Genomic DNA, 21,072 nt, shown 5'->3' on the forward strand with positions numbered 1-21,072 from the left:
ATATTTGGGCAACACACCTTGTCTCGCCATATCACCGCTGGAATTCAGGCACAGGCGTCCTCTACCGCAAGCTGCTGCCCCTTGTTGTGACCTCTCCCTGTGTCTTACCTTGTTCCTGGTGTTCCCTGTTGTGCAGCCACCTCCGTCCGGGCGTCAGTCCCCGACCAAGAGCGCGGCCAACGGGAGCCCTTCCAAATGCCCGCGGTTTGTGAAGATCAAGAACTGGGAGACGGGCTCTGTGCTCCACGACACCCTGCACCTCAAGACTGCCATGGTGAGTAGAGCTGGTGGGACTGGCCAGGAGCTGTGTGAGCACAGCTGAGTGGATCACAGTGTCCCCCCCGGGGGGTTTTGCCTGCGGATGCAGAAGTGGCTGAATTCAGGTCAGTTCTGGTCTCCAGGAGGGCTGGAATTTCAAACCTCTGGGGGAGAGGGAAGTCCACCTGGGATAAATAAGGAAGGGCATTGGACTTCCTGCCAAGCTGGGGCAAGAATCCCATGAGCCCTGATCATCCCTATTGGATGGGACCAGAGTTGACTGCACACGCCTGAGCTGCCTCACACATCGTTAACAACAGGGGTGGAAACAAATACCCTTGGAAATGTCCCTGCTTGCCAAAGATACCACCAACCTCTGTGTGGGAATCACTGATACCCCCAGCCCAGCTCAGGTAACCACGACTGCTGCAGTGACCCCAGACACACCTGTCCCCTCCTGTCCCACCAGGCCACCGCCTGCACCGAGCAGATCTGCATGGGCTCAGTCATGACCCCCAGCCCTCACATCCGCAAGTCAGAAGACACCAGGACAAAGGAGGAGGTGCTCCTGTTGGCCAAGGACTTCATTGACCAGTACTACTCCTCCATAAAGAGGTAAGTACTGCCTGGAGAAGGTCATGGGCCACGGGCAGGGGGTGGGATGAGAAGATTTTTAAGGTCCCTTCCAACTCAAACCATTCTGGGATTCAATGATTCTATGGTCCAAACTGCCACCTCCTCTGCTCCCCACCCACCCAGATCTGGCTCCAAGGCCCACATGGAAAGGCTGGAGGAGGTGACCAAGGAGATTGAAGCCACTGACACCTACCAGCTGCGGGACACCGAGCTCATCTACGGAGCCAAGCACGCCTGGAGGAACGCAGCCCGCTGCGTGGGCAGGATCCAGTGGTCCAAGCTGCAGGTAAAAGGGGTGCATTGGAGGTGTGGAGAGGCAAATCTTGCTCTTCCAACACCTGGGGAAGCACAGCACAGGTACAGCAGTGGGTGTTCATCACACAGCAGCTCTGCTCCCCTCAGCAGGTTTGGGGGTGCACAGGCTGGGAACTCAGCGGGAGAGCCATTCCTGCAAGAACTTCAGGCTTCCTGATGACTCTCTTTCCTGGTTTCCCCATCCTCTTGTAGATGCCCCATCCCTGGAAGTGTCCAAGGCCAGGTTGGACAGGGCTCTGAGCAACCTGGACTGCTGGAAGGTGTCCCTGCCCATGGCAGGGGGTGGAATGAGATGCTCTTTAAAAATCTCTTCCAACCCAAAACCATTCAATGATTCCATGATTCCCTGTCCCTCAGACCTGGCTGACCCCTCTCCTATTTCAGCATTGAGTGTTGATCTACGAGAGAAACAGAGCAGAGCCCCAGAACAGTTGCTGGCTAAGCCAGGAACAGCAGCAGGTTGGGAGCACTGGAATGAGGAGGTTTTTGCCTGAGCAGCAGATGACTCACCTCTCCAAAGCAAAAGGGGCAGCTGGATTAGACATCCACGTGTTCTAAAGGCAGAGAACACATAATTACGGAGCTTTAAAATCCCCGAGAAGCCACGGTGGTGTCTCGAGCTCCCCACGTGCTGTGTTCCATCTGCCTGGCCCTGCCCTGGGGGTTGGAGCCCCTCGCAGTGTCACCGCCACTGCCTCCCCTGTTCCAGGTGTTCGACGCCCGCGACTGCACCACAGCCCACGGGATGTTCAATTACATCTGCAACCACATCAAGTACGCCACCAACAAAGGCAACCTCAGGTGAGCCACCGGGGAGTTCAAGTCCAAAGGCCTCTGAGGTGGGCTCTGGGCCCTGCTGAAGTTGTCTCCTTTAGCAGCAGGAGGGTTGTAGCCCTCACCTGTGTTAGAGGGACCTGATCTGAGGAGAAGGTGTCCTGCTGCTCCAAATCAAGCTCTTGCCCTCTGTGGGACCTCAGAGGGCAGATTTTCCGATTGTTTCTTCTTTCCTGCGTCCTGCTTCAAACACAGAGCATGGGCTGCTCTCCAGATTTGGCTGAACCCCCATGTTTTCAGCCAGCTGGAAGCACCCCAAACTCCAAAGCCTTGCCACGACTCCTTCCAGTGCGAAACTGCTTGGGGCTCACACAAGGGTGGGGCCCAGGGAGGTGGCAGGAAGGCACAGCGCCTCTCCCCACAACACTTTTGCCCCGCTCCTGGCGGCCCCGGCGCTCACCGGCGCTGCCCCTTCCTTCCAGATCCGCCATCACCATCTTCCCGCAGCGCACGGACAGCAAGCACGACTTTCGCATCTGGAACGCCCAGCTCATCCGCTACGCCGGCTACAAGCAGCCCGACGGCACCATCCTGGGGGACCCTGCCAACGTGGAGCTGACCGAGGTACCAGACGATGCCCGGTCCAGCTGGGCACCACCGCGCGGTGGGCGTGGGGCTGGCGAGGGGCACACGGAAATCTGAGAGTGCCAGGAGTGAGGAGGGCCTGGGTCAAGCAGGTTTGGCTCGTCCACTGCAGCAGCACGGAGCGAGGCTGGGCTTGTGTCGCCCTCAGGTGTTTTCTCAGGAATAAAGAGTATTTCTTTTCACTTTTCCCGCTTTTCTCACCAGTTTTCCCCCTTCGCTATTACGGGCACAAATGGCGTTAAGTGGATTTTCCAGAGCCACGTTCCTACTTGAGATCTAGTTCTGGGCTTGTTTTCAGCCCAAATTCCCCTGACTTGGCCGTGGGTGGGCTGTGACAGGCAACCCCCTTGGTTGGAGGTTATTACTCAACCATAATGGAGCCATGCATAGCTTGGAAAATCCTTGGGAATCCTGTTAGGAGCTATGTAACTCCCTGCCCGTATGCTTGAAGAGCAGAGACTTGCTGGGACATCTCATCCCACTTCTATTTCCCCTGCAGATCTGCATCCAACAAGGCTGGAAGGCGCCCTACGGACGTTTTGACATCCTGCCACTGCTCCTCCAAGCCAACGGCAACGATCCAGAGCTCTTCGAGATCCCCCCAGAGCTCGTGCTGGAAGTGCCCATCCGGCACCCCAAGTAAGTCAGAGGAAGGCCCAGAACTTCTCAAGGGGGTCAGCAGGACTGAGATCCTCTGGTTCCACACCAAGCCACCTCCTGTCCTTGGCCTTTCCTTGTCATGGCTTGTGTGCTTTACCCAAGACCTTCTCCCTGGTCTTCCCTTTGCTCAAGCTGGCGGAGCCTGGAGATGGAAAGCAAGTTGTGCCCTTGTCTGAAGGCTAGTTCCCCTTTCCCTGAAGTCTCCCAGGACTTACACCACTCTACAACACCCTGATACATCACTTTCCCCCCTTAAGCAGCCCCCAAGGGAGGTGTTGCCTCCAGGGTTTGTTCTGCCCACATCCTTCCCCCTGGTAGCAAAGTGACCTCCTCCACTTCCCACAGGGAAGGGTCTGGCCGGTTGCCTAAGCCTGTTTGTCCTGGCAGGTTTGAGTGGTTCAAGGACCTGGGGCTGAAGTGGTACGGCCTGCCAGCAGTTTCCAACATGCTCCTGGAGATTGGTGGCCTGGAGTTCTCCGCCTGCCCCTTCAGCGGTTGGTACATGGGCACCGAGATCGGCGTCCGGGACTACTGCGACAACTCCCGCTACAACATCCTGGAGGTAATGCCCGCTCCTCCAGGTGCTTCTGGTGGGTGTGAAGTTACTGGGGAGCAGACAGGACACTGGCACGGCGTTGCCTTGAGTGGGAGAGTGCAGGATATCCCTTCTCCTGGAGCCACATGGCCCAGGGCATGACGGGCTGGCTTTTGTGTATCTATCACAGATGCCTACTGAGCTCCCCACAGACTTCCCAGAGCATCTTATGGATCAGCAGGCACCTGGTCATGTGCTTGATTGAGGTCACGGGTGCTGAGACACTTGGTGGCTCCTCAGGGACACTCCTGCCCATGGGGACCCTCCAGCTGGCCCCTCTGGAGTGTTAAGCCGTGGCCTGGGGGCTGCCCACACTGGGGGAGATAAAGCCAAGCCACGGGGAGGTGCCAGTGCAGGGCATCTGGATTTGTTAGGACATTCCAAGGGGAATGTTGTGTTCTTATTGGAGGGGCTGCACTGCTCCCCAGGCACCTGAAAAGCAGAGGGGTGAGAGCAAGTGTATGTGTGTGTGTGTGCAACTGCTCTCGACGGCCCTTCAGGCAGCATTTGGTCAGCTCCCTCTGCTCAGGGGGGAAGGAAGGCCATGCTCCTGCCATGGAGAGCAAAAGGCAGGACTTCATCTTCTCAAAACATCAGCCCTTCCCTGCCCTGAGGCTGCCTTGTGTCAGCCTGGCTCCCTCCTTTGGGCTCTTCTGCCCACGCAGAGATCCCCAGTCCTTGGTCCTTGGCCATTAAAAGCCCTCACCTTCTGCCACGTTCTCTTGCAGCAAGTGGCCAAGAAAATGAACCTGGACATGAGGAAAACCTCCTCGCTGTGGAAGGACCAGGCCCTGGTGGAGATCAACATTGCTGTGCTGTACAGCTTCCAGGTACCTCCGGAGCAGGGCTGTGTTCGGGTCAGGCTTGAGGGACACGGGGAGTGGGCTGGAGACATCAATCTGAGGAGAACACAGAAACTGGGCTGTGCCTCCCTAATTTGGGCTGTTCTGCAGTGAAATTTATAATCTCTGTGCCCTGGATGTTGTAAAGACAGCGCTACCAGCGTCTGAGTTCTGCTGGTCCAGAGGGAATATCCCTAGGGAGCAAAATCCAGCCCTTCTGTCGCATCCACAAGGCAAAAATTGGCTCCTCCTGCCAGCACTTAAAGGTTGAGTGGCTGAACTAGTCCTTGGCAATCCAACTTCAGAGGGTGAGAACCCTTCCCAGAGCTGCCCCATGGAGCTGTACATGCCATGAAAGAGCTCTCCAAGGGGAGGAGCAGAGGATGCTCCATCCTCTTCGTGCCATCTCAGTCTTTGCTTGGCCCACAACGAATAACAGGAGCAGTGATCCTGTAGCGCATCTATCCAGGAAGGACTGGGGCAGCTTAAAGCTTCCTTGGGAAGACCAGGGGCAACAGCCACCCTGGGTCATCTCCCAAGGTCCTGTAAGACCACGGGAGCTCCAAAAATCTTGGCTCTTGCCTTCTGGGGTGTAGTACCAGCTGTGGGCTCTGCTCTCTCCTCCCCTAACAGAGTGACAAGGTGACCATTGTGGATCACCACTCGGCCACGGAGTCCTTTATCAAGCACATGGAGAACGAGTACCGGTGCCGTGGAGGTTGTCCTGCCGACTGGGTGTGGATTGTCCCGCCCATGTCTGGCAGCATCACCCCAGTTTTCCATCAGGAAATGCTCAACTACCGCCTCACACCCTCCTTCGAGTACCAGGTACTGCCCTCACCTTCACCTCCCACCGGTGCCCAGAGGTGGAGCCAAGAGCAGGGTGGGAGCTGCAGCTCAGAAGATGCAGGAAGGGCAGGAACACCATCCAGTCCCTTCAGCAAGCTGCCCCTCGGGTCCATGACAAGCCTAATTGATGCCCTAATGTCATGTAATAACCCCCTGGATGTCACCCCTTGTCTCGGGGCAATGGCTTTTTGCCCCTGTGTGAGAACGTGGGACACCAAGACACCCAACCCTTTGACCCCCCCCTCCCCCTTTAGGATCAAGCAGAGCTCCTCCCTTTGGAAGAGCCTCATTTTGCGCTGTGATGAGTGAGGGAATGACCTGGAAAATGACTGCATCCCTGCCCTCTGCAGCCTGCAGGGCTGAGTGGATGGCTCCTGCCAGCCTGGGGATCCAACAGTCTGCCAGGGGGGCTCCTGCCCAGCGGGACCAGCAGGAGGCTGAAATGCTGCTGCTGGAGTGTTTCACACTTCAGACCACGGGGGGGAGGGGGGGAAAAGCCCCCAAGCAGACACTCCCTCATTATCCAGCCATCCCTGCTCGGGTGGTTTCCACACAATGTGACCTTTAGTCAAGAGCCCTTAAGGAACAATCAGAAACCAGGAGCAGTCTGTTCATTTCTATAACCAACCCCCCAGGAACCCCGATGGTTCCTGGCCCTGATTGCAGTCTGTGAGGGCACGGAATCAGCTTCTGCCTGCTTGTTCCTGGCTTCTGCTGCCTCCCCTTCCCAAAGGGCCTCTTAGGGAAAAAAAAAAAAAGCCACACCAGTGGGCTGGGGAGGGGGAAGAATCTGCTTCCATCACCTCTCCCCTTCTGGCGTTGCCTGCCTTCTTTTCGCCTGTGGGTTGTTAGTGAGCATCTCAAGAGGTGAGGAACAGTTGGCCAGATGCTGTTACAAGCCAGCAAGGTTTATTACACTGCGATTTTGCTGTGCATCCTCCGTTGCCACACTGCCCAAAAAATACCCCCCCCTCCCTCCCCCGGGGCTCCAAGGATGAGGGAGGGCTGTGAAGGGGAGGCCAGCTGCTCCTCCCCTCCCTGGCTCCAGGAATTCAACCCTCAGTGCTGTGGGCACAGCATTCCCAAAGCTCTGAGGCGCTGCTGCCCTTCTCTCTCTCCAGCCGGACCCCTGGAACACCCACGTCTGGAAAGGGGTCAATGGGACACCTACCAAGAAGAGGGCCATTGGATTTAAGAAGTTAGCAAAGTAAGTACCAGCAGGCTCTGGGGAACCCCCAGTTTGGGGCTGGGGCTGGTCCTGGTTTTGGGCAGCTCTGATTGAAAGTTGCCCTGTGAGGGAGGGGTGTGAGCCTGGACCTCTGGAGGCTTTACCACAAGGGACATTTGGACAGACAGGCAGTCCTTGAACACCCTATTAGACCACCAAAAGGTGTGGGAGTGGGTGAATAGCAGATGTTGCACTTTGTTCTCCCAAGCTGTCCATTCTCCAGTAAGAGATGCTCAGGGATGGTTTTCCCGCTTCTCATGAGTGTATTGGCTGGTTGTCTTTTCACAGCCTCCTTGGGGCAGGGACATGTCCCCTCACCGGCCAGGGCTGTGCTGGCACAAGGGACATGAAACTCGTGTCCATATTTCTCTTTTCCTCGGTGATTCTTTACCTTCTTGAGGTCTCCAGTGAGTGTCTGACCCTCCAAACACCCTCCTTGCAAGGAGGTGGGGGAGACAGGAAGGAGGAATCTCCCTCCAGGCAGCAGATGGAGCAGGGCTGAGCTGAGATTTGCACTTCATGGTCACTTGACCCCTGGAAAGGGGCCACACGAGTCCCTCTGCCCCTGCCAGAGCTCCGAGTCAGCAGGGGCAGAGGAATGAAGTGTAATTTGGACCTTTAGGCTGATCCTGGCCCAAATGCCTCCCCCGTGGGCCGTTGGCAGAGAGGTGCCCGTAGGAGCTGCCAGCCAAGGCTGGGCAGGGCCGGGTCTGCCCCGGGTCGGTGGCCAGGCTGCCAGGTGGCCCTGGCTCCCCACAGCATCTCCCCACGCTTCAGCTTCCACCAGCCCCTCCTAGCAGTTTGTTCCCACTCTTCAGCTGTCACCTCCTGTGAGCTGTTTGCCGTGGTGCATCCATAAACATGATCAGCAGCTGATGAATGTGCTCCTTCAGCTGACACCGGAGCCTGAGCCTGGGCAGGGGAGAGCACGGGGAGATTAATTGGGCCATTGAGTGAGGAGAAACAATGCCTGCACTGGTGTGTGCCCGGGTGAGGGATGGCTTTAGAAAAAAACGTGAGCATGGCAGGTAATTTAAAAAAAGAAAAATAAAAAAATCTCCATTGTTCCTGGTGGAGGGAAAAGGAATTCTTTTTGCAATTGCCCATTAATCTGAGCTGATGAGCTGGACAAGCGGCAGACCCGGCCCAGCTTGGCAGGGTGCTTGTGCCTGCTCAGACAGGCTGTGCTGGTTCTGGCCAAATCTGAGCCTTCAAACCTGCAGTGCCTGCCTGTCCTGCCCCTTCCCTGCCCTGGGGCTTGTGCAAGTCCTGGGGACAGGGGACATTTGCCCCATGGGAAAGCAAAGCAGTGATCATAGAGCAGCAAATAGAAATGTTCCCGAGGCTGACTTTGTCATGGGGAGGAGCTGCCCAGGGGAGGCAGGATGAACCATCCTGGTGAGATTTCTAACTCTTCTTTCCTCCCCTTTTTTTTTTTTTTTTCCCTAAAGTGATTCTCCCAGAGCATTTCTTCCCTCCTTGGCAGGGGGAAGCTGGACTTCTCTCCCCAGTGTGACCAGTCCAGCTGCAGTGCCCACTCCCCACAGCTCATCTGAAGGGGATGCAGGAGTCCTGCTGAACTTGAGAACCTGAGGCAGGCTCTGATCACCCTGTCAAAGGGAATCAAGCAGCTCTGATTCTTGCAAAGGCCGCAGAGCTGCTCTGTGCTCCCTCAGCCTCCCAAAAACCGCCCTTTCCCTGTTGCAGCATCAGGCTAAATCCAGACCTCTGGTGGCCCCATTTAAAGGCTTGATGGTCCACTTAAAAAAGGTGAAGATACTCTGCACTTAGGAAAAACAGTGATGATGTGATTATGAATGGCCCTAACGTGACAAACGGGCCACAGCAGGCTCAGTGCCCCAAAACTGGTCCGTGCCTCCCTTGTGCCCTGTCACGGTGCTCCCACTGCTGCCACAGACAAGGAGTCAGCATCCCTAGTGCTGCATCACCCTGGATGGTGAGGATTAGAGAGGTTGGTGACCTCTCAGGCCCCTCTGCCAGAGCTGAGCCCATGGGGAGAACTGGAGGAAACACAGCCAGTCACGACTGCAGCCACGGGAGGCAGCTGGACACAGCTCAGAGAAATGGGCAACCTCTCGGTCCTGGCAGGAACTTCCCTCCCAGGAAAGTTCACAGTGTCACCGGAGTGCAGATCAGAGGGACTGCAGACAGCTCTGTCTGACCTCCTCGGTGTCTCAGGGCTCTGGGTGTGAGGTTGGCTGAGATGCCTCCTGCAGAAAGGCAGCCAGCTTGGATTCAAAGGGATGGAGAAGCCCCTGTTCCTGCTGTAGCTTCAGCTCTGGTTGGTGTCCAGCTTTCCCACTGACATTTCCTGGCCACTGCTTTCAGCAACTTCTACCCCCAGTTCTTCTTCTGCGTCTCTGGCCCTGCAGAAATACCACCCCAACACCTGAGTTAGCCCTTTCCTCCTTACACCCATTTAGATATTTCAGCTCAAGCTCCCCCATCCAGTCTTCCCCTCTGACAAGCCAGGATGAACGTGCTCTTCCACAGCCTCCCAACAGAAGCGATGCTGCAGCTTTTTAAGGCAGACAGCTCATTTAACAATGATTAAAAAGGTCTGGGCTGGAGGCACTGACAGCAAACTGTCTTACTGGGATTCCCTCTTGCTTCCTAGGGCTGTGAAGTTCTCGGCCAAGCTGATGGGGCAGGCCATGGCCAAGAGGGTCAAGGCCACCATCCTTTACGCCACAGAAACGGGCAAGTCCCAGGTCTATGCAAAAACTCTGTGTGAGATCTTCAAGCACGCTTTTGATGCCAAGGTACTGCGGCAGCTCCTGACTCCTGCAAGGTCCTGGGCACGGAACTGTGGGTGGGCCAAGGAAATAGAGGAATGTTGGAAAGTGTGTGTTTTGATGAAGCCAAGGGGCTTCAGCAGCTCCCAGGGGTGTGACTGTGGGTCTGGGCTGAAGCCTGCCCAGGAATTTTTCCAGTTAATACTCCTGCATTGTAGCACACGTAATTCCTGCAGCCCCTTGAGTGGTAGCTCCACGGTTGTCCGTGTCCCTCGGGGCTCTTGTCCTCATCCTCCCTGTGTGGAGGTCTCTGCCAGTGCACCGGCACGGAGCCAGCAGGGATTTGTCCCATCTCCAGGTGGGATGGGGTCCATCCCAGCAGGCTGGCTGGTGGAGGATCTCCCCACCTCCCGCTGAGCTCTCTGTCCTCTCCCAGGTGATGTCCATGGATGAGTACGACATCGTGCACCTGGAGCACGAAACCATGGTCCTGGTGGTCACCAGCACCTTCGGCAATGGGGACCCCCCCGAGAACGGAGAGGTAGGACAGGGAGCAGGGGTGGGGGCTGCAGCAGGGGACAGGCACTGGGGCACAGGGAAGAACATCCTCTTTTCGCTCAGCCTGAGCTGGAACGGCCCAGGACAGGTCTGGGTGTTGTGTGATAGCTGGTGCTGTACCTGCCCCTCTCCAGCCTGCTCAGAAATAGGGATATCTGCTTATTCCCACTTATAGCCACTGATCTGTGGCTAAATTCCTCCTGTCCTGTGCTGTTGGGGTCACACAGAAGGTGACAAACCTTGGCTGGGTGCTCATCCAGCCCTGCCCAGCAGTGGTGCTGGCTGCAGGGAACAGCAGGCAGGGACAGAGCCCAGTTGTGGTCACAGCCTCATTTCCTGCAGGGACTGGCAAAACTGACGGCCTTTTTTCTTCCTTCTCTGCAGAAATTTGGCTGTGCATTAATGGAGATGAAGAATCCCAACTCCAACCTGGAGGAGAGGAAGTAAGAGCACTCCAAACCCCTCCCTCCCCACTCCAAGCCCCAGCAGCCCCCCCAGCCAGGACACCCTGCTTCCCTGCCTTCATCCTCTTGGAAAGGAGTGGGAAATCCTCATGCAGGTGTCACACTTCCAAAGATCCAAGGGATGGGACCTGCCTGGAGAACCAGGGAATGGAGAGAGTGGAGGTCCCAGGGAGGTCAAAAGCACTGGGCTTTCTTCAGCTTTAAGAGTCAGGAATCTATGAAAAAAAACCCACCAAATAAAAGTAGGAACTCCCCTAAAATCATCTGAGGGCTGGGGCTGTCCAGGAGACACAAAAATAGTACGAGTTGGAGGTAGAAGGGAGTTCCCTGCTATGTGGATGTAGGTGGGGGGAGGGCTTGGGAACCAAATTTAACTTCCTGCATCGTGTGAAAATATTTCTAGGGAAAACAAGAGCTGTTATAAATCCTGTGATGTTTGTAACAGCGAGTCTGGAGCGGGTGCCTTGGAGACAGAATCCGGGGTTGTAGAAAACCCCCCCACCATCGCTGGGAGATGAGCCTTGAGCAGCTCGGTGCAACATTCCAGAGGCTGGGAAGGGAGGGCAGCCAAAGTGTTAATAATCACCTGGGGTCTCCTCTGATTTTAGCTGCGAAGAAGAATCTGTTTCACGGAACTGGGACACTGCTCTGCTCTGGAATGTCTCCTGAGTCAACAAGCGGCTAAAGGCTGCTCCTTAATTAAGGATGAATTAGCCCCGGTCAGGGGGGTGCGGGGGGATTTCCTCGCCCTGCCTTTCTGCCTGAGCAGCGCGGAGGGGAGGGGCTGCAGGGCGGTGACAAACACGGCAGGCACCAATTCGTGGCTCTGCAGTGCTGGCCACGCTGCAGCCCCAAAGCGGTCCCCTCGGGGAGCAGCCAAATCCTCTGATGGATCCCCGCGGGGCTGCTGAAAACCCATCAGGTTCCTAATGGCTCGTGCCCTAATGGGGACAGCTGACAAATCAGGGATGCCCTGGAGGTGTCTGCACGGAGAAGGGGCATTTCACACGTGGTTCTCACCCCAAGGATCTTTGCTTTTTGGGGTGCAGCAGCGGGCTGGGTGCGGCGGCGCTGCCCGTGACAAGCCGGGCAAGTTTGAGGAGGATAAAACCCTCAGTTTATAAAAAGCTCAGGGCTTGCTGTCCCAGTCACCTCTAAGTGTAATTTCAGGGCTGGCAGGAGTTTCTCGGAGCCAGGACAGCCTGTGGCTCGGTTACCTGACAGCAAAAGTGGGCAGAGTGCTGGAAACAGCGACCCGCGGGGACAGATCAGAAGGGCGAGAGCTCTTTTATCTGGAGGAAAGGACACAGAAACGGAGTGAGGTGGCAGATTTCATGGAGGGAAAAGGTGGCTGCAGAGGCGGAGAGGGAATAAATTGCTGCCTGTGCTCCCTGCAAGACAGGCCAAGAGGTCACAGCTCCGGATGGCAGGAAGAGATCACAGAAACATGGAATGGTGTGGGTTGGAAGGGACCTTAAAGGTGATCTTATTCCACCCCCTGCCACGGGCAGGGACACCTTCCACTAGCCCAGGTTGCTCCAAGCCCTGTCCAGACTATCCTTGAGCACTTCCAGAGGTGGGGCATCCACAGCTTCTCTGGACAACCTGTATCTGTGCTTGGGATTGCCCCAGTCCATGTCCAGGACTTAAACATGAAAAAAGGCTTTTGCAGTGAGAAAAGGAGACCTGGAGGAGACTGTCTGGGGAAGAGGGACAGTGTCAGCCTGGGGTCTGTAGAAGAGAGCTGGAGAGAGCAGCTCCTGCCCACTCACCCCACGGACTCCCAGCTCCACGTCCAGCAGGGAATGCTGAGGGTGGCTGAGACCCCTCTGGGTGGGGTGGCCTCTCTAAATCCCAGTGTCTGGAGGAGCCTGCCAGGGCACCGTGGCCGTAGCTCTCTGATCACAGCCCTGTGGCTGTGCTGTGGTTGTAGATTTGGTTCCTCATGTCTTCCAGCAAGGGTTTTCCAAGGCATTCATCAGCCATTCCTATTTAAGGACCCGCTGCTCAGTGCAGCCCGTCCTTCAGCAGTCGTTTCCCAACACAAGGACCTTCCCACTGCAGAAAAAGCTGCTGGTGCCCCAACTTTAGACCCAGCACCCACCTGGGGAATCCGGGCTCTGTGCCCATCCAACCCCAGGGGTTGTGCTGCCCTGCCCTCCCCACGCAACTCGGGGCAACCTGGGGGGGAGGGCACGGGCACAGCAGAGAAAGAAGCAGACTGAAGCAGGTGGAGCGAAGCAGAAAAGCGTGGAAATCTGGGAGGGGAGGCAGGAGGAGGCTGTGGAGCAGAGCCGGAGCCCAGGGCCCTGTGACCCTGGCAGTCATTTCTCTCCGGGGTTGTCTCTGTGCGTGCCGTGCCGGGTGCAGGAGGTCTGCCGTGACTCATGCACACACCACTGCCTCACTGCTCTGCCAGTATATTTAGAAACCCTTGTGGAGAGCAATTTTTGAAGATGGTTCAGTTCAGAAATACTTCTGCTGTTGTCAGATTTTTTTTTTCTCCCCGCTCCCCTTCCCCCTCCTCATCCCCTCTTCTCTCACTCCTTTTTTTTTTTTTTTAAATTTTCCACTTCTTGTGAATGAAAAAAAACCTCAGAATATCCTACATACACCCGACCTTGTGTGCTACCAGGGAAGGACAGGTAGTGCCAAAGGTCCTGTCAGCTCCGCACCACTGGCGACGGTGGGGTGGCCAAGGACCTCGTGGAGCTGACCGTGATACAACACAGGGGTGGCCCAACCCCGGGAGGGAGCACAGGGAATGTTGAACCTGCACAATTCAGTCCCCCTCTGTGTAGAGGAGGACCCCACACAGGTGTCACCTGTGGGACACTGGCTGTTGTTGCTGTTCACAGGAGCTACAAGGTCCGTTTCAACAGCGTCTCCTCTTACTCGGATGCTCGGAAATCCTCCAGCGATGGCCCTGACTCCAGGGACAACTTCGAGAGCACGGGGCCTCTGGCTAACGTCAGGTAAAGGGGACGGGGTGGGAGGCAGGAATTCCTGCTGCAGGAGGGACAGAGCAGGAGCTCTGGTGTATTTTGGCCATGTGCAGACTCCTCCACGCTCCCTGGGGGATGGTGGGGCAGGAGAGGGAGGTGCCAGCGTCCCTGCCAGCTGGGCAGCCACAGCTGAGCCACCTCTCCGCAGGTTCTCCGTGTTTGGGCTGGGCTCACGTGCCTACCCCCACTTCTGCGCCTTCGCCCGGGCCGTGGACACCCTCCTGGAGGAGCTGGGCGGGGAGAGGATCCTCCGCATGGGAGAGGGGGATGAGCTGTGTGGCCAGGAGGAGTCCTTCAGGACCTGGGCCAAGAAGGTCTTCAAGGTAAAGCTGCTTCCCTGGTGCTCCAGGGAGGAGCAGGGGGAGAAGGACATGGGAACAGAGCTGCTGCTCAGAGCTGGATCCAACCCCAGCCTTCCTTTCCCTGCACTGGGACACTCTGGCACCCCCCCAGCCCACGAGGCTCCATGTTTGGGTGGAGGTGATGCTCTGGTTTGTGCTGCACACCAAGGGCGAGCGCTGTGTTGAATTCCTGCCTTATCCCTGGAGGGCACCACGAGGCATGCCCGTGGCCGCTGGTGTAGCCCTACATGTCGGGGACTCCTTCTCCTTGCTTGGCAGAGGTGGGCTGGGACAAGGGGGCTCCCCAGGGGCAGGGGGAGATGCCTGAGAGCCTGGTGTGTGCTGCAGGCAGCGTGTGACGTGTTCTGCGTGGGGGACGACGTCAACATCGAGAAAGCGAACAACTCCCTCATCAGCAACGACCGGAGCTGGAAGAGGAGCAAGTTTCGGCTGACCTACGTGGCCGAGGCCCCAGAGCTCACACAGGGTATGAAGATGGGGTCACCTGGAGCGCTCTGAGCATGGGGCAGGTGGAGGAGACATGGTGGGTTTTACTGAGGGCAAAGGGGCCAGACCTCTTTGCTTTGTTCTGTGTTAAACTCCCAGCGTTTCAGCCTTGCCTTTCATCGCCATCACATTCCCAGGGAGCGGCCTGTGATGGTCTCAGGCCCCTCTGGCTGGTCCCTGTCGGTGTCTGTAACAGAGATGTTTGGAGATGATCTGATCTCCCTCCTCCTGACCCCGTTTTTTGAACCAAGGAGCTGGAAACCTGGGATCCTTCCAAGCTCTCCCCGTCCAGTGCCGCTCCACGGCAGGTCCAGCCCAGCGACACCTGGCCCCTCAGCACGGCTCCTGCAGCTGAGGATCTGCCGCGCTGGCTCAGCTCTTCCCAAATCCAGGCACTTTCCTGCCAGCCAGGTGGCCCTGGCAGCGACAGGTGCCTGTGGGCACGTGAGGGCACATCCCCATGTCTCATACGGGCGGTTTCAAGAGCCCTCCCGGGTCACTGGCAAAAGGGACACGTGGTTGGTTGTCCCCTGGGGTTTCTGATCCCCCAGGCTCGCTGGAGCTGGGCAGGAGGGTGGTCCTCTGGCTGTGGCCAGCTCTGGCCCAAAGGGCTGAGCCCTCAGCAGTGACCAACAGCCCTGTGAGAGCCAGAAGGCTCTGCTGAATTCCCTCCCTGGCACTTCTCCCCCTCAGGGCTCTACAGCATCCACAAGAAACGTGTCTATGCAGCCCGGCTGATCGCGCGCCAGAACCTGCAGAGCCCCAAGTCCAGGTAGGAAGTGCAGCTCTCCTGGGAGAGGGGCAGCCTCGTGGTGCACCCAAGCACCCGTGCATGCACTGCTGCTGCCCTTGACCCCTGAATGCCCCGTGGAACCCACCTCTGTGCAAACCGGGAGCCGGGCTGGCAGCCACGTGAAGCCGGGGAGGGCTGTTGGTGTCCCCTGCCTCTGTGCACGGTGAAACCTCTGCTGCTGCCTCAGTCAGCCCGGGGGATGGGAAGCTGGGCCGAGTGGCGGCCAAAGAAACCATCAAATTGCTGAAGCAAGAGGTTAAACTGGTTTTTTTTTTTTTCCCCCCTTTTGAAAAGCCCCCAAGGGTGAGTCAGCGGCGGGGGGGGCGAGGCGGGGGATGCAGCGTCCCCTCTCCCTGCTGTGACCTTGGGGACACGCTCGGGAGGGGGGGGGGTGGGTACACCGCGGCTTGGCCGTGCCACCAGTGCCCAGCACGCCCAGCAGCTCTCGAGGTCAGGGCTCAGCGACTCCCCCAGAACTGCTTTCCCTCCTTTCCTCCCCCAAAACACGTCCTGCTCTCCCTCCTTTCCCCGCAGCCGCCTGACGATCTTCCTGCGCCTGCACACCAACGGGCACCAGGAGCTGCAGTACCTGCCCGGGGACCACCTGGGGGTGTTTCCCGGGAACCACGAGGACCTGGTCAACGCCCTGATCGACAGGCTTGAAGACGCCCCTCCAGCCAACCAGTTGGTGAAGGTGGAGCTGCTGGAGGAGAGGAGCACGGCTCTAGGTAACCAGAGCCACCTCCTGTAGGGGTGGCCTCTCTCCTCCTTGCCCAGCTCCTGCAGCAGCTCCTCAGGGTGCTGGGTGGCCCCCAGGAGAAATCATTTCCCATCTTTCTGCTGTGTTTTCCTGGACTGGGAGCACCTCCTTCAACCTTCCTCTGCCCAGAGCTGTCGCTCATCTGCACTTGGGATGCAGAGCAAGGGTCTGAAGGGGGAGCAGGGCCCTAGGGAAGATACTTCTTCCTTGGGAAAATTAAAGGTGTTTATATTTTCATAGAAAGAGCTGGAAAGAAGAGTTGTTGATGGACCATCCCAACACTGTATTTTGGGGATAAATCTGATACAGGCATGCACAGTGTAACCAGAGCTGGAACACAGTAACCCACTCTCTCAGAGCTGATATGGGGGATGAAAGCAAAGATTTGCCCACCTTGGCCCTTGTGCTGATCCCACACTTGTGCTGCATTCCCTCCTGGCAGGTGTCATCAGCAACTGGACAGACGAGAACCGTGTCCCACCTTGCACCATCTTCCAGGCTTTTAAGTACTACTTGGACATCACCACCCCTCCCACACCCCTGCTGCTGCAGCAGTTTGCTTTGCTGGCCACCAGTGAGACAGAGAAGAAACGTCTGCAGGTCCTCAGCAAGGTAAGGACCCCAAGCCCCGTGTTCTCCAAGGCCCTGGGGGACACTCACAACCCCAGGGCGTTTTCATCCCACACTGTGGTGACAACACGGTTCCTCCTGCCTGCCTTCACTGCCACCCACACTATGCCCAGGGGGATATCAGTGGAAGCACCTGGCTTGGAAGAGGTGGATGCTGCAGTTCTCTCTTCCTTCCCTCTCTCTCGGGCTGCAGGGCCTGCAGGAGTACGAGGAGTGGAAGTGGTCCAAGAACCCCACCATCGTGGAGGTGCTGGAGGAGTTCCCCTCGGTGCAGATGCCCTCCACGCTGCTGCTCACACAGCTCCCCCTCCTCCAGCCACGCTACTACTCCATCAGCTCCTCCCCGGAGATGTACCCAGGCGAGGTCCACCTCACCGTGGCCGTGGTGTCCTACCGCACCAGAGGTACCGTGCCGTGGGGGGCAGGGGGAAAGCTTCACCTTTGGCAGAGGGATGTTGTTTAAAGCCCTTCTAGCTGTTGGATTCCCTCAGCTCACGCCACGGCTGTCCCATGTTATGGAGAGCACCCATCCGTAAAATGGCAGTTTATTCCAGAGGTGCCACGCTGGGTTAGGTACATAATCCGAGCTCCACGTAGGGCCGTGTTTGCCCACCCCAAAGTCCACTTTGTGTGCCCCTAGGAAAATTTCTGTGCCTGCCCAAGCAGCCCTGGTGATGGTGTAGATGGACAGGGCCCCGGTGCTCCTGTAGCAGGTGGGACACAGGGAAGCCCTCAGTGGAGCTGCCACAGAGGGGCTGGTGCCTGGGAGCACCACAGCACGATGCTGCTCCTGCCAAAAAGGACCAAAGAAGGGTTGGGTTCTTCCTAAGTATTGTGGAGGCCCAGCTCTCCCAGGTCTGGGTGAACTTGGGCAGCTCCACAGTGGGATTTGAGTGCCAATTCTGCCAAGTTCATGGAGAATGGATTCAGAGATACTGACTGTTTCAGTGAGGTCTTCATGTGGGATGTGGCAGGGAGGGTTTTAGGAAAGAAGATAACTGGAGTTGTTGGCTGGTGTGTCAAGCACAGACCTCCTTCCCTCCCCTGCCAGATGGAGAAGGACCAATCCACCACGGAGTCTGCTCCTCTTGGCTCAATCGGATACAGCCCGATGAGGTGGTGCCCTGCTTTGTCAGAGGGTAAGTGTTCCACAAGGGCTGAGAAAGATGGGGTGAGCCCCCTTGCAGGATGACATCTCTGCCCTCAGTTCTTCTCATGGTGGGAGAAAACAGGGCTGGATTTGTGAGCAAAAACCCTTGGGTGCAGTTCTGCACTAAAATGTCGCTCTCTGGGATTTCAGCTCATTTTCTACCCCTCCCCGTGCAGGGGGTGTCTCAGCTCGCTGGGGGCAGAGGTGAGGGAGGGAGCTTGGGTTTAACTGGTGTCTTTGGTGTGTGCAGTGCCCCCGGGTTCCACCTGCCCCAGGACCCCCAGGTGCCCTGCATCCTCATCGGCCCCGGCACCGGCATCGCCCCTTTCCGCAGCTTCTGGCAGCAGCGGCTCTTTGAGATCCAGCACAAAGGTGGGTCAACGCTCCTTCCTCCTGCTCCTCATCTCAGGCACTGCTTGGGAACCCTGGGCTGGTGGCAGAGGGGTGGAGGGGTCCAGTCTCCTGCCTGGGATGTGCCAGCACATCTGCTGGCAGGTCTGAAGGGAGGTGGAATTGGGGATCCCTGGGTTCACTGCTTGCCACCCTCACCCAGGGCTGAAGCCTTGTCCCATGGTCCTGGTGTTTGGCTGCCGGCAGTCCAGGATCGACCACATTTACAAGGAGGAGACGCTCTTTGCCAAAACCCACGGTGTCTTCAGAGAGCTGTACACGGCCTACTCCCGGGAGCCAGACAAACCAAAGGTGTGTGGTGGGCACTGCTGCGGGGCTGCTGGGCAGCCCTGGGTGGCCACAGCCAGCCAGCACACGGTGGAGGTGCTGGTCCCTTGGCACACCCTGGTGGCTCATGCCTAGGTGTGCCCCTTCCCAGGGCACACCCCCATCCCTGCACCCCCTGAACGTGTGCCCACGCTGCTCATGCTTTGCCCTGGGGGGCTGCAGCCATCCCCACCGGGTGGGAGGGGATGAGGGAGGGGGAAGGTCCATCTGGAAAGCAGGCAGGTGAGGAGGGATGTCACCTGATGGGTGACATCGCCCAGAGCCAGTGCAAAGTCTGCTCTGAATTCCCACAGGCACCTGAGCGGGCCTGGCAAGGAAAGACATGGTGAAGGTGTAAATGTGCAAGAGCAGGATGATGCTCTACAACCTTCCCCATCTCTTCTCTCTCCCTGTGGGTGCTGCGAGCCTCAGACTCGTTCCCCCAAAGAGGTGTCACCTTGCACTGCTGCCTCAAGGGCAGCTGGTGCACACAGAGCCTGCAGGTGGGTAGGGCTGAGAAACTGGAGTTAATCTCAGCTCTCTCCTCCTCCTCCTCCTCCTCCTCCCCCAGAAATACGTGCAGGACGTGTTGCAGGAGCAGCTGGCCCAAACGGTGTTCAAAGCGCTGAAGGAGCAGGGAGGCCACATCTACGTCTGCGGGGATGTCACCATGGCCGGGGACGTCCTCAAGACCATCCAGCGCATCGTGAGGCAGCAGGGCCAGCTGTCGGTGGAGGAGGCAGGCGCCTTCATCAGCAAGCTGAGGGTGAGCGGTGTGTGAGCCCTGAGACCCCACACAGCCTCCTGCTGCGGGCACTGCACCTGCTGCCTGCTCCTGCTGCCTGCTCTGGGCTCTGGGGGAAAAGCTGTTGTGCTCCTGCCCCCGCTGCCGAGGCCTGGGTGAGGTCAGGAGGGTGATCTTCCAGAAGGTTGGGTGCAGGGTGGAAGCCTCTTTGCTCTGCAGGAGCCCTGCAGCCCCCTCAGCCCATGCTGGGCTCCTGGGATGAGCTGCCGCTGTGCTGGGCACTGGTGCAGGACCTTGTGGTAGCCCAGGCAGGGCTTGTTCACCTTGATGAGTCCCTTCATCAAACGAGGATTGTTTTTTAGTCCCTCCATCCCACCTACCCACCAGGGCAGTTTGTGGGTGCCCCTGTCCAAATCTCCCCACCTATATGGCTGGCAGGATGATGTCCCTGGGCAAACACATTGCCCAGGTGTTGCAGCTGGAGCCCAGATAGGCTCAGTTTGGGACAAAAGCCCCAAGGATGGATGCTCAAACACCTCTGCTTCGCCCCAGGAGGATAATCCAGCCTGGTTCCTATGGGATGATCCCTTCTGAAACATGTGCCCCCACTGCACCCAGGAGCTGAGGGAGCCCAGAGTTGGTTGTACATGGGCTGGCTTTGGGCTGCTTGTCCCCCTGACACCAGGCAGTCCCTGGGCTGCAGCTGAGGGGATCTAACACAGGGAGCAGCTCCTGGGCTGCCCCACGCTGTGACCTTGGCAAGGTCATTTCCCCTCCCTGCTCATTCCCACCCCTCCGCCCTGCGATCCCACCCGCTCCCGCGCCAAACCCCAGGACCTGTGCTGTGTGTTTGGCACCTCCCCACCCCGCCAGAGCCTGCAACAACACCAACTGTTTGCAAATGCTCCTTTTTTCCCCTCTGCCCCCCCTGTCCCTCAGGATGACAGCCGGTACCACGAGGATATTTTTGGAGTCACCCTGCGTACGTACGAAGTGACGAACCGCCTTAGATCCGAGTCCATCGCGTTCATCGAGGAGAGCAAAAAAGACACGGATGAGTGAGTTGACACATTTATTTTAACCCCTGCAATGGTCTCCCAAGTGCGTGGGCTGCAGGATGGGGAAGGGAAAGGAAAGGGATAGGGAAGGAAGCTTTAAGTTCCTTAACCTCCCTGGTGCGGAGAAAGGCATGGATTTTGGCACTGGAAGCAGAGCTGCCTGGCAGCGTCTCTGAAAGAGGTGTCACCTCACCAGGACAAATCCCCCCGGCCTCCTGGGTTACTGCACTGAGTGCTCAGACACCATCCTATCCAAAGGGAAAACATCCTATCCAAGGAAAGCAGCCCTGCCCTCTGCCTTCCTCCAGCCATGGGAAGGGGTGACTCTCCCCAGCTCCAGGGACCTGGCTGGCTCCAGGTATCCAGGCAGCAGGTGGGAGAGGTCTCCAGGCTGCTCTGTGCCTGGTTAGGAAAGATCTGGGGATTTTTCTTCCTGCTGTTGTAAAAACAACCAGAAGAAGTAAAAAGTCTTGACATTTGCTGTGTTTGTTTCTGCTCCACCATGTCCTGCCATTTGCTCAGCTCTGTCGTGGTGGGATTTTCCCTGGCTGAGCAGAAGGATTATTTAGGATAAAGGATGGGCAGCTGAGTGGATCTTGCTCCTTGTGCTGGTCTTCAGTGGCCTGGGGGGCAATCCCTTCCCTGTGCTAACCCAGACTGGGTTTCCCAACATCCCTGAGAATTGGTGGGAATTTTCCTCCCAAGGCATCACATACTTTGGGGTCTGCACTGCTCAAAGAGCACCTGAGAGAGGGATAAAGGTTCCCTTCCTGCTCACCTCACCCA

General features: G+C 57.5%; 1 protein-coding gene across 1 annotated transcript in view; it reads left to right on the plus strand.

The window, feature by feature from the left end:
* Positions 1-138: 138 nt before the first annotated feature.
* The window catches only part of NOS1 (nitric oxide synthase 1), a 21,808-nt gene continuing 874 nt past the window's right edge, over positions 139-21,072 (plus strand). Inside the window, exons 1-25 of the mRNA XM_027909431.1 lie at positions 139-274; positions 728-873; positions 1,018-1,180; positions 1,919-2,010; positions 2,466-2,607; positions 3,128-3,267; positions 3,676-3,850; positions 4,612-4,713; positions 5,359-5,553; positions 6,696-6,781; positions 9,441-9,585; positions 9,995-10,099; positions 10,501-10,559; positions 13,439-13,555; positions 13,734-13,908; positions 14,275-14,413; positions 15,127-15,205; positions 15,761-15,954; positions 16,429-16,598; positions 16,810-17,020; positions 17,668-17,755; positions 18,017-18,138; positions 18,320-18,468; positions 19,055-19,249; positions 20,168-20,286. Coding sequence (XP_027765232.1) covers positions 272-274; positions 728-873; positions 1,018-1,180; positions 1,919-2,010; positions 2,466-2,607; positions 3,128-3,267; positions 3,676-3,850; positions 4,612-4,713; positions 5,359-5,553; positions 6,696-6,781; positions 9,441-9,585; positions 9,995-10,099; positions 10,501-10,559; positions 13,439-13,555; positions 13,734-13,908; positions 14,275-14,413; positions 15,127-15,205; positions 15,761-15,954; positions 16,429-16,598; positions 16,810-17,020; positions 17,668-17,755; positions 18,017-18,138; positions 18,320-18,468; positions 19,055-19,249; positions 20,168-20,286 — 3,311 coding nt within the window. The 5' untranslated portion in view covers positions 139-271. The remainder of the gene's footprint in view (positions 275-727; positions 874-1,017; positions 1,181-1,918; positions 2,011-2,465; positions 2,608-3,127; positions 3,268-3,675; positions 3,851-4,611; positions 4,714-5,358; positions 5,554-6,695; positions 6,782-9,440; positions 9,586-9,994; positions 10,100-10,500; positions 10,560-13,438; positions 13,556-13,733; positions 13,909-14,274; positions 14,414-15,126; positions 15,206-15,760; positions 15,955-16,428; positions 16,599-16,809; positions 17,021-17,667; positions 17,756-18,016; positions 18,139-18,319; positions 18,469-19,054; positions 19,250-20,167; positions 20,287-21,072) is intronic.

Source organism: Empidonax traillii, unplaced genomic scaffold, assembly GCF_003031625.1.
Source record: "Empidonax traillii isolate 1590-97213 ecotype Southwest subspecies unplaced genomic scaffold, ASM303162v1 scaffold2122:size37269, whole genome shotgun sequence".
Classification (NCBI taxonomy): domain Eukaryota; kingdom Metazoa; phylum Chordata; class Aves; order Passeriformes; family Tyrannidae; genus Empidonax; species Empidonax traillii.